Here is a 16,188-nt window from a genome sequence, read left to right as displayed (position 1 = left end):
GTTTTATGATCTCCGTGCCTAGCAGAGTGCCTGGCACATTAGCAATGTTCAATAAATGTGTGAAATGCAAGGTTGAAAAAGTGAGTAAATAATCTGCTGTAATTTAGTACACTTCAACACATGGCTTAGTTTTATAAAACGAGCAGCCGGGACACGAGGATGTAAGCTTCCCCACTCTGAATTTGTCCAGGTTCATTGCTGGTACCACCTCCAGGCAGGAGACCCAGTTCTAGCACTGGCTCTGTCACTGGTGGGCTGAGATTCTCCATGTCATCAGAATCAGGGTGCCATTTTGGTCTATCTCCAGGGCTGTTTCATGCTTCCCAAAGGCTATTACAAAGGCAGAGGATTTGGGTTATGAACACCTCATTTAAAGGAAAACCCAAGAAAGATAAACAGTATTTAGGTCATTGGGTTAACTAGATGATGGAGCTGCCATGCCCACACTGCCTCGCTGACGTGTATCACTGGCCCCAACCTCTCTGTCCAGCTTCATCTTGCGCCATCCTCATCCATCAGGTCTGAAAATGCATCATGCTCCTTTCCACCTCAGGGCCTTTGCGTATGCTGTTACCATTCTGAGGAATGCTCTTCCTCTTCCTGTTTGCTGGTTAGCATCTACTTATCTTTCAGCTTTTAGTTCAGGGAAGCCTTCCCTGAAGCCTCCGCCTTTGACCTATGCCCCTGATGTATGTTGTCACAGTAGCTCCGAGCTTTATTTCATAGCACTTAACCAGTTTTTCATGACCTATTTGTGATTATTTAATTAAGGTCTGTCTCCTTCACTGTAAACAAGCAGTCTGCTTTGCTCACTGTTGTGTCTCCAGTGGCCAGCAAAGCAGTACTTACTGTGGGCTCAAATTATTTTTTTTGTTAGATGTCCTAAGTGTGCACTTGGCTGAGAACCCAGAAATCATCCTTTATGGGACTGACTGAAGTGCCCTCCTCATCTGATAAACTCCTCTCAAAGACCACTCTGGTTCTGAACCTACCTTGTCTGCTGTGGTCCTGATTAATGTGTCTGGTTTCTTCATCTGAACCAACCTTACCCCACAAAGCTTCTGAATACCAGGCTTTTTCTACTACAACTTTTTTTTTTTTTAATGATTTTATTTATTTATTTGACAGAGAGAGAGAGATCACAAGTAGGCAGAGAGGCAGGCAGAGAGAGAGGAGGAAGCAGGCTCCCCGCGGAGCAGAGAGCCCGATGCGGGGCTCGATCCCAAGACCCTGAGATCATGACCTGAGCCGAAGGCAGAGGTTTAACCCACTGAGCCACCCAGGCGCCCCTCTACTACAACTTTTAAGGTAAAACTGTTGTCAGTGTTCACATATGGATTCAGAATTTCTTTCTTTGGGGGTATTTCTGTTTCTCTTTAGAAGATCTGTCTAAGATCTGTCTACAAATTCTGAAAGCACCCTTACACCAGTCTCTTCCGATGGCTGAGGTAATTTCTGGTGGGGGAGTTACAGTACCATTCTTAAGACAGAAGAATGCCGATGACAAAATATAGCAGCTCAGTTTTCTCTCCCAACTCTTTCAGACAGACTGAGGGCTGACTCTTCCTAACAGAAACTGCTCACATATTTAAGTAACTTTCGGATGAGACAGATAAGCTGCTAATAATATTAAGATTCCCCAGTTTTTAGTTACATGTGCTATAATTCAAAATAACATGGTGGGGTGAGATGGGTACTGTAGATACAATAATCCTATGAGCTCAAATACATTTACCCACAAAATAATTTTTGACCTTTTTCATTCTTTGGCTTCCTGAAATTTTCCTACTTATTAGCATCTCATCAGTGTTCTACTTCTCTTTTCCCTGGGCAAGCTGGCATGCAGCCACGAACCCAGCATAAAGAGGAGAAATTTTCATATTTTGTATCTCAGACTGGAAATGAGCCTCTCCGGGGACATTTTAGGTTTCCAACAGCTCAGAATCAACTGCACCTTTCTCAGACTTCCTCTGCCCGAACCGGCCGTGCCTGAGGGAGAAAGCAAGCATTTATAAAGAACAGAGCCAAACCTCACCCAATTTCCCTTTTCAGCACCCTAATTAAAAAGGCTAAATGGGGTGGCTCCTCCACTCTCTTGAAAATCATCTCTGAAGTACCACTGAAGCCTTTCAACAAAGGGGCATTTATACAGCACAACAGAACCTTGATATCTGCAATGCTTAGGAGAAAAAATACATTCCCATTCCCGAGGAAATTAACTCGCCAGGTTCGGTTTCAGCGACTAACCTTCCTTATTTTGCTCCTGTATAATAAAAAGAAACCCGAGAAAATTCTTCTTTATTATTAAAAATATTTTTTATTGAATGAAGCTGATCAATTCTCTTACAAGGGACAGAAATGCACACAGTATATTCTTTAAAAAATTAAATTATAAGTTAAAAGGGAAGTGTTTTAGTCTCTAATGATAAAAAAAAATGCATATAAAACCTGATCTTCCAACAAGCTTTTGTTTGTGTAAGTAGATGGGACCTACTACAGACCCAGATGAGATGGGGCTCTGTTCAGCTCTGGGACAGAAGGACCTCAATTGTCAGTAACTGAGGAGATACTTTACAATTAAAAATATTTTGTATCATATATCATTTTATGTTTATCCTACACAGCAAAATCCAGGGGTAAAGCCACCAGTGAAGAGAATACTACTTCTCATAGATTTGCAGCTGACTCTGATGAGCTGTTGGTTATAATTTAAATGTATGCACAGTTTTTTTTTTAAAAGCAGATAGTTAAAACAGCATTTTACATGCAGGGGTTCTCTATTTGATGTCCACACCTTTAAAGAGCTTCTCTGGTATTTAACTGCAGTCTGCATCTTTACAGAGAAGTCCTTTTCTCTCTGAGCAGAATTCCAAGTTTGTATATAGAGAATACACAGTAAGGTCTAATTTCTTACACATTAAAAAAAAAAAAAAATGTCCTCAACATGAAAACAGTCAACTTGAAAACAAACAAAATATAGATGTTAAAAAATTAGCTTTCAGTTTCTGCTTCCCTTTGGTATTAAATGTTGCTTACAAAGGACTACAATCCCCTTTTTGCTTTCAAGGTTAAGTATTAGGTATTGATGTCTGCTTCCTGCCTTCCAAAGATGAGAAATCAGCTTCTGCGGGAAGGAAACACAGAGTTAAAAAAATCAAGTCAAACAGAGCATTGGGTAGTGTGCTCCAAGTTTCGAATCTCTATGAAATGAACTATACATCCAGATTTTTATCTACATAAGATCATGTAAAATACCATAAATATGAAAACTTCTCAGCAAAGAGAGGAAAAGCCCAGGAGAGGAAGAGGGCTATCTACACTTCATGCTTTCAGTGTTCTTGAGATGTTCTCTGCTTACAATGAAAGCATCTGAAATGATTATACTTTTTAACTTACCAAACTGGATTTTGAAGAAATTTTACATTTGAAATGCAGGTTTGATAGAAGGAAACACATATCAAGAAAGTGCTTACTACATCAATGAACCTTTCTTTCTTTTTTAAGTTTTTATTTTTAAGTAATGCCTACGCCCAATGCAGGTCACAACCCTGTGACCAAATGTCCCATGCTCCATGGACTGAGCTAGCCAGGCACCCCAGTCAATGAACCTTTTTATAAAACCTGAAACCCCATGAAAACACTTCTTTCCAGACAGCCAACTGAAATGCTTAAATGTTCATTTTAAGAGAGAAGCAGGAGGGAGCGGCACGGAGAGGGAAAGAGAGAGGTAGGTTCCACACCCAGCGTGGAGCCCAACGCAAGGCTGGATCTCACCACCCTGAGATCATGACCTGAGCCGAAATCAAGAGTTGGATGCTTAACCAACTGAGCCACCCAAGCACCCCTGAAATGTTAATTTAGATTCTGATTTTGAAAGCTGTCTATAGCTGTGCCTGGGTGGCTCAGTTGGTTAAGCATCTGTCTTTGGCTCAGGTCGTGATCCCAGGGTCCTGGGATGGAGCCGTCAGGCTCCCTGCTCAGTGGGGAGCCTGTTTCTCCCTCTCCCTCCGCTGCTCTCCCTGCTTGTGCTCTCTCTGGCCAGCTCTCTGTCAAATAAATAAATAAAATATTTTAAAAAATAAAAAAAGAAAGCTGTCTGTATTTACTTCCTTGTGTTTAAAATTCTGGGCACTGAGATCAAGAACTTTTTGATTTGCATTTCTCATACAAATAATTGACATTTTACTGATTAAATTTAGAAGGTATGTATAAATAGGTCAAACAAGAGAAAGGATTACAGATCAAACAAATGCATGGCCTTGACTCTACATTATCAATGTTCCCAAGTTACTTATTAAATATTAAGGGAGATAGAAGGGGAGATACACACAAAGGTGACTTACCTACAACCACAATGAACAATGAAGTTGACTTTTGTGTTCTTCAATTACTAAGAAAGGTATTTTTCTGAGCTGACTCTTCTGCGACTTCTAAGTTCTATAATACAACTTCAAAATTAGTACCCAGGAGAGAAAAACTGGACAGTACTTAAGACAATACACAAATATAGCAGAAATGCCTTTAGAACACCTTAAGGAATTAATGAAATACAAAGAAGTCATTTTATACAGCTACCATCTATCCAGCAAAGAGGTACTGATTTCCTATTCGTGTGTGGGGCCTTTTTGGGTCTAACTGCCTAGTGGTGAGGTTGTGTTTGCTTTTCCATGTATGCTATGCCTTCAGCTACGGCAATCAGCTAATGCCCAAATATAACTGACTCTTTGTCAGCCTTAATATGGACTATGTCGTGAGCCCTTGATAGAGACAGTGGTCACCAACAGGAATGAACAACTCTAAGTACCCCTGTTAATTAAAGTACCTACTAAAGGCTTGGTTAGCATTGCTAGTTGTTTCAGGAGAGATATTTTTAAAAAGAAGCAGCAAAAAAAGGAAAGAGGAGGAAGATACCTGGAAAGACATGGGTAGACGCGGGTGGTAAACTTTAGCACTGGGTAAGCCCCCCTTCTCAGCCCCTTTCTCCTTCCCGTGGGGCCTGCATTTGAGCTAGGCTAGGGTTATTCTCTGGGCTTTCACTCATGCTGCTTCCTCTCTGCTCAAACAGCCTTCTTATGTATTTTATAACCTGATGTATTTTATTCATTTAGAAACATTATTCTAATGGGAGAAGATATTTGCAAATGACCTAGTGGATAAAGGGCTAGCATCCAGAATCTTTAAGGAACTCAACAAAATCAATATCCCCAAAATAAGTAATCCAGCTAAGAAATGGGCAGAACACATGAACAGATATTTCTCCCAAGAAGACAACCAAATGGCCAACAGACACATGGAAAAATGCTCAGCATCACTCATCATCAGGAAAATACAAATCACAACCATGGTATCACCTCAACCCTGTCAGAGTGGCTAAAATTAACCACTCAGGAAACAACAGGTGTTGGTGAGGATGTAGAGAAAGGGGAGCCTTTTGCACTGTTGACCGGAATGCAAACTGGTGCAGCCACTCTGGAGAACAGTATGGCAATTCCTCTAAACTTAAAAATGGAGCTCCTCTACGACCCAGCAATTGCATTAGTAGGTATTTATCCAAAGGACAGAAAAATGCTGACTCAAAGGGTTCCATGCAACTGATGTTTATGGGAGCACTATCAATGACAGCCCAATTATGGAAAGAGCCCAAATGTTCATTGACTGATGAACGGATAAAGAAGACGTGGTGTATATAGACAACGGAATGTGACTCAGCCATCAGAAAGAATGAAATCTTGCCATTTGCAACAACATAGATGGAACTAGAGTGTATTATGCTGAGTGAACTAAGAGAAAGACAAATACCATATGGTTTCACTCAAATCTGGAATTTAAGAAACAAAATAGATGAACATAGGGGAAGGGGAGGAATATTAAAATAAGATAAAAACAGAAAGGGAGACAACCATAAGAGACTCGTAACTAGAGAGAACTGAGGGTTGTCAGAGGGGAGGTGAGGGGGGTGGGCTGAATGGGTGATAGGTGTGGAGGAGGACACGCTGGGATGCGTACTGGGTGTTACGTGTAAGTGAAGAATCACTAAATTCTAGTCCTGAAACCAATACTACACTACATGTTAACTTGGATTAAAAAAAAAATACATATCAAAACAAATAAACGTCATTCTAAAGGGGATCTATAGGGTTTATCAGCCTGTGATTAAAAAGAAAAAAAAAAAAAGGTTAAGAGCCCTAAGAGCCCTGGCAGACAACACCAACAGTTTCAAACCAGCAATGAAGGGTGTCCAGTCCCATGTACTTGTCAAAAGTCCAAATTCAGATTCCAGCAGAATCTCTCCCCCTCCCCACCTCTCAGGTAAGTAGAAAGCCTGCTGTAGGCGAAGGTGATGTGGTGAGCTGTGCAGTGTTTTATTCTGTCTTTCCTTTTTTCCTCTTTTTAAATTATCGGGGGCTCTTGTTAAATAGCTAATACGCGGACATGAAATAAACAAACATATATTCTTCTCCCCATCCCCTTTGTACATGTGAAGAATACCACGGAGACCCTTCAATATCTCGCTTCTGTTCACTTATTAATAAATCCCAGGAGTATTTCCACGTCCTAGGTCTTCCTCATTCTGGTTAACGGCTCTGTAATGTTCCACTGTGTGGACGTACCATCATGACTCCCTCAGCTCCTTTTTGCTGGACACCTGATTGCTTCCGAACTTTCGCTACTACAAAGCAATCCTGCAACGAAGAACTTGTACCCGGGCCACTTTATACACATGTGGGTATACTTGTAGGAGAGAGTCCCAGAGTGATATTGCTGTGTCAAAGGATCAGTTCCGCAATTTTTAGGAAATAGTGCTAAGTTCCCCACTAGAAGGTTTGGATCACTTTTTGCACCTCCAGCGATGTCTAAGAATGCACGGCAGAAAAAGGTTTTGAAATAAGACCCTTGTTTTCAGCACCAGATGGCAAAAAAGGGTGAGGCAGACAGGCCTCTCAGAACCTTATCCTGCTTCCCTATCGCAAAAATTAAGGATTTTTAACAAATTATTTGCTTTTTCCTGTAACTAGCTACACCCAACTCACAGGACCAGAGGGAGGGGGCTGTAAAATATGTCGCCAAGTAGATTTCTTTGTTTTGTTTTTTGAAAGATTTTATTATTTGAGAGACAGAGAATGTGTGAGCAGGGGGAGGGGCAGAAGGAGGAGGAGAAGTAAACTCCTCTCCAGGCAGGGAGTCTGATGCAGGGTTCTATCCCAGGACCCTGGGATCATGACCTCAGGCAAAGGCAGAGAGACACCTGCCTGCCTCTCTGCCTACTTGTGATCTCTGTCAAATAAATACATAAAATCTTTAAAAAATAGTAATAATCTTCTGGAAAATGTGTTACATCTGCAGCCAATATTTTTTCCAACTAATTCCAGATGATTATCTGATTCCGGTTGTAGGGATGTTAAGTAAGAGATTTCATCACTCTTCCTCACCCCTAAGATGAAAGGTTGAGATTGTGTACCTCTTCTGGGTCTTTCTAGCTCAAAAATTCTCTTAAACCAAGTTTTCATCAACATCAACAGCTTGAGCATGTTTTCAGTCTATAGCTGAGGTTACTGTTTTGTCTTTTTCCTGTTCTTCCTGTTCACGTCCATCGCAGGTGTTTACTGGGCAATCTCCGGACCAGGTACAGTGTGTGCTACAACTAGGGGAGCCAGGGTGAGGAAGAGGGGCTCCTGAAGGGGCTCACAGAGGAGAGGGAGACAGGCATGTAACCTACCACGCACTGTGACCCGCACGCTCACGGAGACACACACGCAGAAACACACAGCCGTGCCGTGAGGACCGAAGTGAAGGAGATCTCAGATTTTATCTCAGATAGGAATTTAACATAAAATCCCAGGGAAGAAGGTAAGAGCCTGAGGCCGTGAGAATGAACAGGAGTCTGTCCAGTAGATCATGCTGAAGGACGGTCAGTTCTGCTGGAACACATGTTTTGAAAATATCAAGTTGTTCTGACACAGCCAAGGTATTACGGAACTATTTGGGCATAATGTGAAGTTTGCCTTTATTTACGTGCAACTTCGTCCATGAGAAACACTAGGTAACCCGTACCCAGCCGGACCGAGCCACGGCATGCAGGAATCCATACATCCACCCACACCCCTCAAACATCCGCTGGCCCCCTCGGCTTCCCCGGTGTGCTATAAGCCACCCCCATTCACATCAGCGTCCGGTTACCTTCCCGCCACTTCCCAGTGAATCACAAGTTGCCACTTCCCGGACACCTAAAGTGCCATATTTACTGCAATATTTATGTATTTCTTAACCACCTAGCAGGTATAAAAACTCCTACCAATTTGATTGCATTCCTATCCTTTAAAAAAAAAAATGTATCACTGGCAAAGTGTTTGAGTGTTATACTCCTAATCCCATTTTTCCTGTAAGCCTGTGAGGTTTTTATTACAAAATTTTGCATCGTGTGGTCATATTTAGGAATCCGTAAGTTGTATTAAGAGGTAATGTGGTTATCAAAATATGAAACAAGGCTGTGATATAATAATATGCACTTTTTAAAAAGTTAAGTAATCTCTATACCCCATGAGGGGCTCGAACTCACAACCCCAAGATCAAGAGTCACACACTCCACAGACTAAGCCAACCAAGTGCCCTTTGCACTCTCCCCCCCTTTTTTTAATTAGCAATAATCGCGCCTCGGATAAACCTCATTGGCTACGATACTGCCACTGCGCAAAGCTTCCCCCTACCTTTTTTTAAAAAAATATTTTATTTGTTTATTTGAAAGAGAGAGAGATAGTGACAGAGAACACGAGCAGGGAGGAGAGGGAGAAGCAGGCTCCCCGCTGAGCAGGGACCCAGACGCCGGACTTGATCTCGAGACCCTGGGATGCTTAACTGACTGAGCCACCCAGGCACCCCATACTTTTTTCTTCTTTTTTTTAAAGAGATTTTATTTATTTCTTTGCAAGACAGAGACAGAGAGTGAGCATGAGCTGGGGGAGCGGCAGAAGGAGAAGCAGGCTTCCACCAAGCAGGTAGCCTGACACGGGGCTCGATCCCAGGATCCTGAGATCATGACTTGAGCTGAAGGCAGATGCTTAACCAACTGAGCCACCCAGGCGTCCCTGTACTCTTCTTTATTAAAGAATTAAATAGTAAGATCTAGCAGCAGGTGTACTATTCTATAATTCTGAGGTCGTGGTAAGTTCTAAAGGGTATTTCAAGATATCTGCAATAACTATAATGTGATATGAAACCATGTGTGATCTCTACTGGGGACAAAGTCATAGGTTTTACATACTCCTATGGCTTATTTTCTATATTTATAATTAAAGGAAATGCTAAATTTCAACTAGAGGTTAATTAAAATAAGCTTATGTGTGATTTCTATTCCCGTCAAAGTTTATGGATCCCCTGAATTCTATTCAATAAACTGATTAAAAATCTCAGCCCAACAAATCCATAGAGAAAAAAAGTAGATTAATAGTTGCTAGGGGAGAGGGAACGGGGAGTGACTGCTAATAGGTACAGGGTTTCTTCTGGGATGATGAAAATGTTCTAAAATTGGATTAGGGTGACAGTTACAGAATTCTGTAAATATACTAAAACCACTGGATTGTACACTTCACATGGAAGAACATTACATTATGTATGTTATTATCTCAATAAAGCTGTTTAAAAAAAAAACCCTTATGAATACTGAAAAACACTTTCTTTCCCAAAGTAAGTAAATTGCTTCACTAATGCTTTTTGTCAAAAGAAAATCTTCCCAGAAAACACCACAAAGTCCATCAGGGCTTCCACTTTGAAGAGCTCACATGGCATAAGTGGCATATTTACTTCAAAAGTCACTATTTTGGGGGCCCAAATTATTCTTTGAGGTAATCTTTGAAACTACATTGAAGGTCATGGCCATGAGTATGTTGATTCTAGGATGGTTAATGTTCTTGGGGAGCCTGGCTGCCTCAGTTGTAGTGTGCAACTCTTGATCTCAAGAGTTGTGAGTTCGAGCCCTACATTGGGTGTAGAGATAAAAATAAAATAAAATAAAATAAAATAAATTAAAAATAAAATAAAAATAAAATCTTCAAAAAAAATAATAAAACGATTAATGTTCTAGTTTCATATCTGTGTCAAATGGAAACAGCTCCATGGAACTCTGAATCTAATAAAATACCAGTATGATAGAAAGCTAAGCAAGCAATACCACCAGAGAGCATTTCATTGAACAAGACAAAGATGTCCACTCTCAGCACTGATACGCAGGTCTTAGCCAGAGCAATAAGGTAAGAAAAAGACATAACCTAAAGATTATAAAAAGAAATTTACAAATGACATGACTGTCTATGTAGAAAATGCTAAGAATCTACAGAAAACCTAATAGAATAGGTGAATTTAGTTAAAAACAATTTACAAAAGTCAACTGCAGTCCTCTATACCATCAACAGACAAGGAGAGAGTGAAATTTAAAGTATCATGTATAATAGAATCAATAAACAAAATAATAGGAAGAAAAGTAACAAAAGATATACAAGACCCCCATGAACGCTACAAAATATGGTTAAGAGAAATGAAGGAAGACCTAAATAAACGGAGATATACGCTGTCCACAATGTCAATTCTTGGGCACCTGGGTGGCTCAGTCGTTAAGTGTCTGCCTTTGGCTAAGGTCATGATCTCAGGGTCCTGGGATGGAGTTCCACATTGGGCTCCCTGCTCACTGGGGAGTCTGCTTCTCCCTCTGCCACTCCCTTGCTTGTGCTCCTCTCCCTCTTAAATAAATGAATAAAATCTTTAAAATAATGTCAATTCTTCCCAAAGTTATCTATAAATTCAATGAAATCAGAATATCAGAGTGTATTTTTGTAAAAAATTGACAAGCTGGCTCTAAAACGGCTACGGAACCGCAAAAGATCTAGGATAGACAAAGCAATTTTGCAAAAAAAAAGAACAAAGTAGATCACGCATACTACTTGATGTCAGGACTTTTTTTTGTTTTTTCAGATTGTTAGCTAATTTTTTAAAAAGATTTTTATTTATTTATTTGAGATAGAATGAGAGAAAGAGCATAAGCATGGGGAGCAGCAGCCAGAGGGAGAAGCAGGCTCCCTGCCAAGCAGGGAGCAGGATGTGGGGCTCGATCCCAGGACTCTGGGATCATGACCTGAGCCAAAGGCAGATGCTCAACTGACTGAGCCACTCAGGCGCCCCTGATTTCAGGACTTTCTACAGAGTTTACATAATCAATACACTGTGGTCTAAGGAAAACAACCAGATCAATAGGACTAATCAGAGAGTCCAAAAATAGACCCTTGCACATACAGGCAACTGATTTTCAACAAAGTTCTCAAAAGTAATTCAACAAAAACAGGACAGTCTTTTCAACAAATGGTGCTGGAACTGGATATCGATGGGAAGCAAAATGAGCCTGATCCTTACTTCATTATCATCTGCAAAAATTAAACTGATATGAGCCAAAAACCTAACAGAACTTTAAAACTTTCAGGAGGAGAAAATATTCACACCCTTGGGGTAGATTCCTCAGGATACAAAGAGCACCATCTGAAAAAAATTGATAACTGGACTTCATCAAGATTTTGCCTTTCTGGAGTGCCTCGGTGACTCAGTGGGTTAAAGCCTCTGCCTTCGGCTCAGGTCATGATTCCAGGGTCCTGGGATCAAGCCCCGCATCGGGCTCTCTGCTCAGCGGGGAGCCTGCTTCCCCCCCCCTCTCTCTGCCTGCCTCTCTGCCTACTTGTGATCTTTGTCTGTCAAATAAATACATAAAATCTTAAAAAAAAAAGATTTTGCCTTTCTGCTCTTCAAAGGACACTTAAGAAAATAAAAAGGCAAACCACAAACTGGGAGAAAATATTCACAATACATCTGACAAAAGACAAAGGCCTGTGTGCAGACTATGTTAAGAACTCTTATAACTCAGTAACAGAGGAAGAATTCAAATTTAAAATGGGCAGAAGGCTTGAACAGACACCTCACAAGAGAAGATATGTGAAGAGCCAATAAGCACGTGAAAAGATGCACATCATCAGATTATCAGGAAAACACAAGTGAAGGGGCAACTAAATGCCACCTCCCATTTACTAAGATGGCTAAAATCAAGCAGACCGACAAAAGCAAGTGCTGACGAGGACGCGGAGCCCCTGGAACGCGCATACACTGCTGGTAGGGACGTGAAGCATCAAAACTACTTTGAAAACCAGTGTGGCAGTTCATTAAAAAGTTAAACATACGACTGTCCTATAACTAGTGATTCTACTTCTAGGTATTTGCCTCAGAGCAATAAAAACATATGTATGTTAAAAAGGGCTCATATAGGGCACCAGGGTGGCTCAGTCAGTGAAGCGTCTGCCTTCAGCTCAGGTCATGATCCCAGGGTCCTGGGATCGATCCCCCGTCAGGCTCCTTGCTCAGTGGGAATCTGCCCCTCCCTCCCCCCAAAAGCGCGGGTGCTCTCGCTCTCTCTCTCTCAAATAAATAAAATCTTTAAAAAAAAAAAAAAGATTTATATAGAAACATTCATAGCAACTTTATTTGTAATAGTCCCAAACTGGAAACAACCCAAATGTCCCATCAACAGCTGAAGAGACAAACCGTGGTCTATTCATACAACGGAACACTAATCAGCAATAAAAAGGAGTGAGGCACCAACACTTAAGACAAGGACACACTCAATTCTACTGAAAGAAGCTAGACAAAGAGCACATATTGTATGAGTGCATTTGTATTACGTTCTAGAATAGGCAAAACTATTCTCTCATGATAAAAATCAGATTGTTTGTTTCCTGGGGTGGGTATAAGGAAGGGCTTCATTCCAAAAATCATTGAGGAACTTTCCTGGGGTGATAGAAATGTTCTATATCTTGACTGGGATACTGGTTATGTGAGCATGTATACATTTGCCTAAACTCACGGAACTAGTGATCTGTACTAGTTTTTTCTTTCTTTCCTTCCTTTTTTCTTTCTTTCTCTCTCTCCAAGAGGGAAAGAGAGAACTCAAGCTGGGAGGAGGGACTCCCCACTGAGCAGGGAGCCAGATGCGGAGCTCAATCCCAGGACCCTGAGATCATGACCTGAACTGAAGGCAGACGCTTAACTGAACCACCCAGGCACCCCATGGACTAGTTTCCATTAAAGAATGAGCATATACACATTAAAGTCTACAAACAGTTGATTTTAAAAGAAGCATTCCAGGGGCGCCTGGGTGGCTCAGTGGGTTAAAGTCTCTGCCTTCGGCTCAGGTCATGATCTCAGGGTCCTGGGATCGAGCCCCACATCAGGCTCTCTGCTCAGCAGGGAGCCTGCTTCCCCCTCTCTCTCTCTGCCTGCCTCTCTGCCTACGAATGATCTCTGTCTGTCAAATAAATAAATAAAATCTTTAAAAAAAAAAGAGAGATACTTTTTTAAAAAAATATTTTATTTATTTATTTGAGAGAGAGACTGAGAGAGCAAAGGCGGGGGTGGGGGTAGGGCAGAGGAGAGGGAGAAGCAGGCTCCCCAGCAGATGCTCAACCAACTGAGCCACTAGGTGCCCTGTAATATTCTACTTCCGTATTTGACATTTTCTATAGTAAAATGTATACTTTGTATAGCCCCAAGAATTCGTATTCATGCGCCCAGACGATCAGAAAGAGGAAGTCTGAGTGCAGTGACATTTGAGTGTGATTCTGCACTCATCTTTGAAACCAGCGTGCTACCTCTCTGCGTCAGAGACACAAAGGAACTTTTCCTTTATGGGAAGGATGGGATCCTGACCCATGAGGTATATTGAGATACGTAAATGGGTTCAAAAGAAAAATAAGCACATACGTTTCTGGCACTGCTGCTGAGATTCTCGGAGCTGATGGGGAGCAGAGTGCTCAGCTCCAGGTCCGTAACCATCTGGCGAGACTCTGCCAGCAAACGCTGAAGCTTGCTTGTGGGCGAAAAGTCATCCTGGGTAGACAACACAATGTAAGCATTCAAGGAATCAGGAAGCATTTTTAAATGTTTATGGTTATAAGCACAGTGTTATAAACACAAATGTTAACTCCCCATAAATACTTCTCTGATTTTAGGCATTACATGTCAAAGCAGGACATTAAGTACTAGAACAGCCAAATTCCATTTATTTCTTAGAACCTACTTAGCTAGGGGCACGTGGGTGGCTCAGTCGGTTAATCATCTGACTCTTGGTTTTGGCTCAGGTCCTGATCTCAGGGTCATGAGATGGAGCCCCAGATCTGGCTCTCCACTCAGTGTGGAGTCTGCTTCAGTCTCTCTCTCCCTCTCTCAGTTGAGTGGACTCTTTTTCTAACAAATACATCTTTAAAAAAAAAAAAAAAAAAAAGGACCTACTAATTAAGTAATATCTATGTGATAAAAAGAATTGTAGGCTAGGGCACCCGGCTGCCTCAGTAGGTAGACCATTTGACTCTTGAACGTGGGGTTGTGAGTTTGAGCTCCACACTGGGTGTAAAGATTAAAGTTAAAAATCTTAAAAAAAAAAAAAAAAAAAAAAAAGAATCCTAGGCATTGTTTAGCTCTCTTAAATCAATTTTCTTTTTTTTTTTTTTAAGATTTTGTTTATTCATTTGACAGAGATCATAAGTAGGCAGAGAGGCAGGCAGAGAGAGAGGAGGAAGCAGGCTCCCTGGTAAGCAGAGAGCCCGATGTAGGGCTCGATCCCAGGACCCAGACCTGAGCCGAAGGCAGAAGCTTTAACCCACCGAGCCACCCAGGCGCCCCCTTACATCAATTTTCTAAAGCCATAATTAGCTTGCTAATTTGTGTTAGCCAAAATACTGGCAAAATGTAGCTTTGACACTAAAAGCTTGTAAGCTTTTTAAAATAAGTGGATATGTGCCTTAGTTTGTTCTTGTTTAATTTTTCAACTTTGGTATATGAAGTTTTAGCATGACAACCACACTCCAAGATACCTAGACTAATTTTTTCACTAAGGAAAGTTGATTCTGGGCGCCTGGGTGGCTCAGTCGGTTAAACATCTGCCTTCGGCTCAGGTTATGATCTCAGGGTCCTGGGATCAAGCCCCGCGTCGGGCTCTCTGCTCAGCGGGGAGCCTGCTTCCTCCTCTCTCTCTCTCTCTCTCTCTGCCTGCCTCTCTGCATACTTGTGATCTGTCAAATAAATAAATAAAATCTTAAAAAAAAAAAAAAAACTTAAGGAAAGTTAACTCTAGGGGTTCCTGGGTAGCTCAGTCAGTTAAGCATCTGACTCTTGATCTTGGCTCAGGTTTTGATTTGGGAGTTGTGAGTTTAAGCCCCACATCGGGCTTCACGCTGGGTGTGGAGCCTACTTAAAAAAAAAAAAAGTTAATTCTAATTTTCCAGGAACAAAGATGATCACTACTGACCTGGCTCTAGACGATACCTGTGTGCGCATACATGTATACACACAGACCTAAACATATATGTATATGTGGACAATGTAAGCATGCGATGTCAAATACTGCTTCAGAAAAATAGGTATAAACATTGAAAAAAGGGTCTCATGAGAGCTAAAAAAGATAGTAGCAAATATCTGAAACCATACCCACAATGAAAGGGATTCTATTCATCAAAGCCTATGCTCCTTTGGAATTCTGGCCTCTGAGTCCCTCCTCTCATTCCCAGGCAACACTGATCTGTTTTCTGTCACCAGAGACTAGTTTGCATTTTCTGGAATTTTATATAAACACATTCATCCTTTCGTCTGTCTGGCATCTTTCACTCAGCATAATTATCTTGAGGTTCACCCATGTTATGCACGCATAAGTAGTTTATTCTTTTTTGTTCCTGAGAAGTATTCCATCGCATGGATACACCACAGTTTGTCTCTTTAACTAATGATGTGTATTTGGGTTGTTTCTGTTTTGTTTTTTTTTTAAGATTTTATTTATTTATTTGACAGAGAAAGATGGAGCACAAGCAGGGAAAGTGAGAGTGGGAGGAGCAGGCTTCCCGCTGAGCAGAGAGCACGATGTGGGGCTCAATCCCAGGACCCTGGGATCATGACCTGAGCTAAGGACAGAAGCTTTAACCCACTGAACCACTCAGGTGCCCCCATTTTATTTTATTTTTCAAGATTTTATTTATTTGACAGAGAGAGCGAGAGAGCATAAGCAGGGGGAAAAGCAGAGGGAGAGGGAGAGGCAGGATCCTCAGTGAACAGGGAGGCTGACAATTCGGGACTCGATCCCAGGACCCTGAGATCATGACGTGAGCCTGAGGCAGA

The 16,188-nt window shown here is 41.4% G+C and overlaps 1 protein-coding gene and 1 pseudogene across 7 annotated transcripts in view; both read right to left on the bottom strand.

The window, feature by feature from the left end:
• Positions 1-16,188, bottom strand: part of CCDC62 (coiled-coil domain containing 62) — a 51,122-nt gene that overhangs the window by 9,029 nt on the left and 25,905 nt on the right. For 6 of the 7 annotated variants that reach the window (XM_032876394.1, XM_032876396.1, XM_032876397.1 and 3 more), the window contains 3 exons: positions 13,786-13,911; positions 4,344-4,437; positions 2,381-3,124 (listed from right to left, as the gene is read on the bottom strand). In XM_032876394.1, coding sequence (XP_032732285.1) covers positions 4,384-4,437; positions 13,786-13,911 — 180 coding nt within the window. In that variant the 3' untranslated portion in view covers positions 2,381-3,124; positions 4,344-4,383. Of the gene's footprint in view, positions 1-2,380; positions 3,125-4,343; positions 4,438-13,785; positions 13,912-16,188 lie in introns of those variants that run through there. The other variant, XM_032876395.1, reaches the window with a different exon arrangement.
• LOC116878726 lies at positions 8,507-8,696 on the bottom strand (annotated as a pseudogene).

This window comes from Lontra canadensis, unplaced genomic scaffold, assembly GCF_010015895.1.
Source record: "Lontra canadensis isolate GAN:19392208 unplaced genomic scaffold, GSC_riverotter_1.0 scaffold58, whole genome shotgun sequence".
NCBI classification, from domain to species: domain Eukaryota; kingdom Metazoa; phylum Chordata; class Mammalia; order Carnivora; family Mustelidae; genus Lontra; species Lontra canadensis.
Note: the sequence above shows the minus strand (reverse complement) of the source record. Positions and strands in the feature narration are given on the sequence as shown.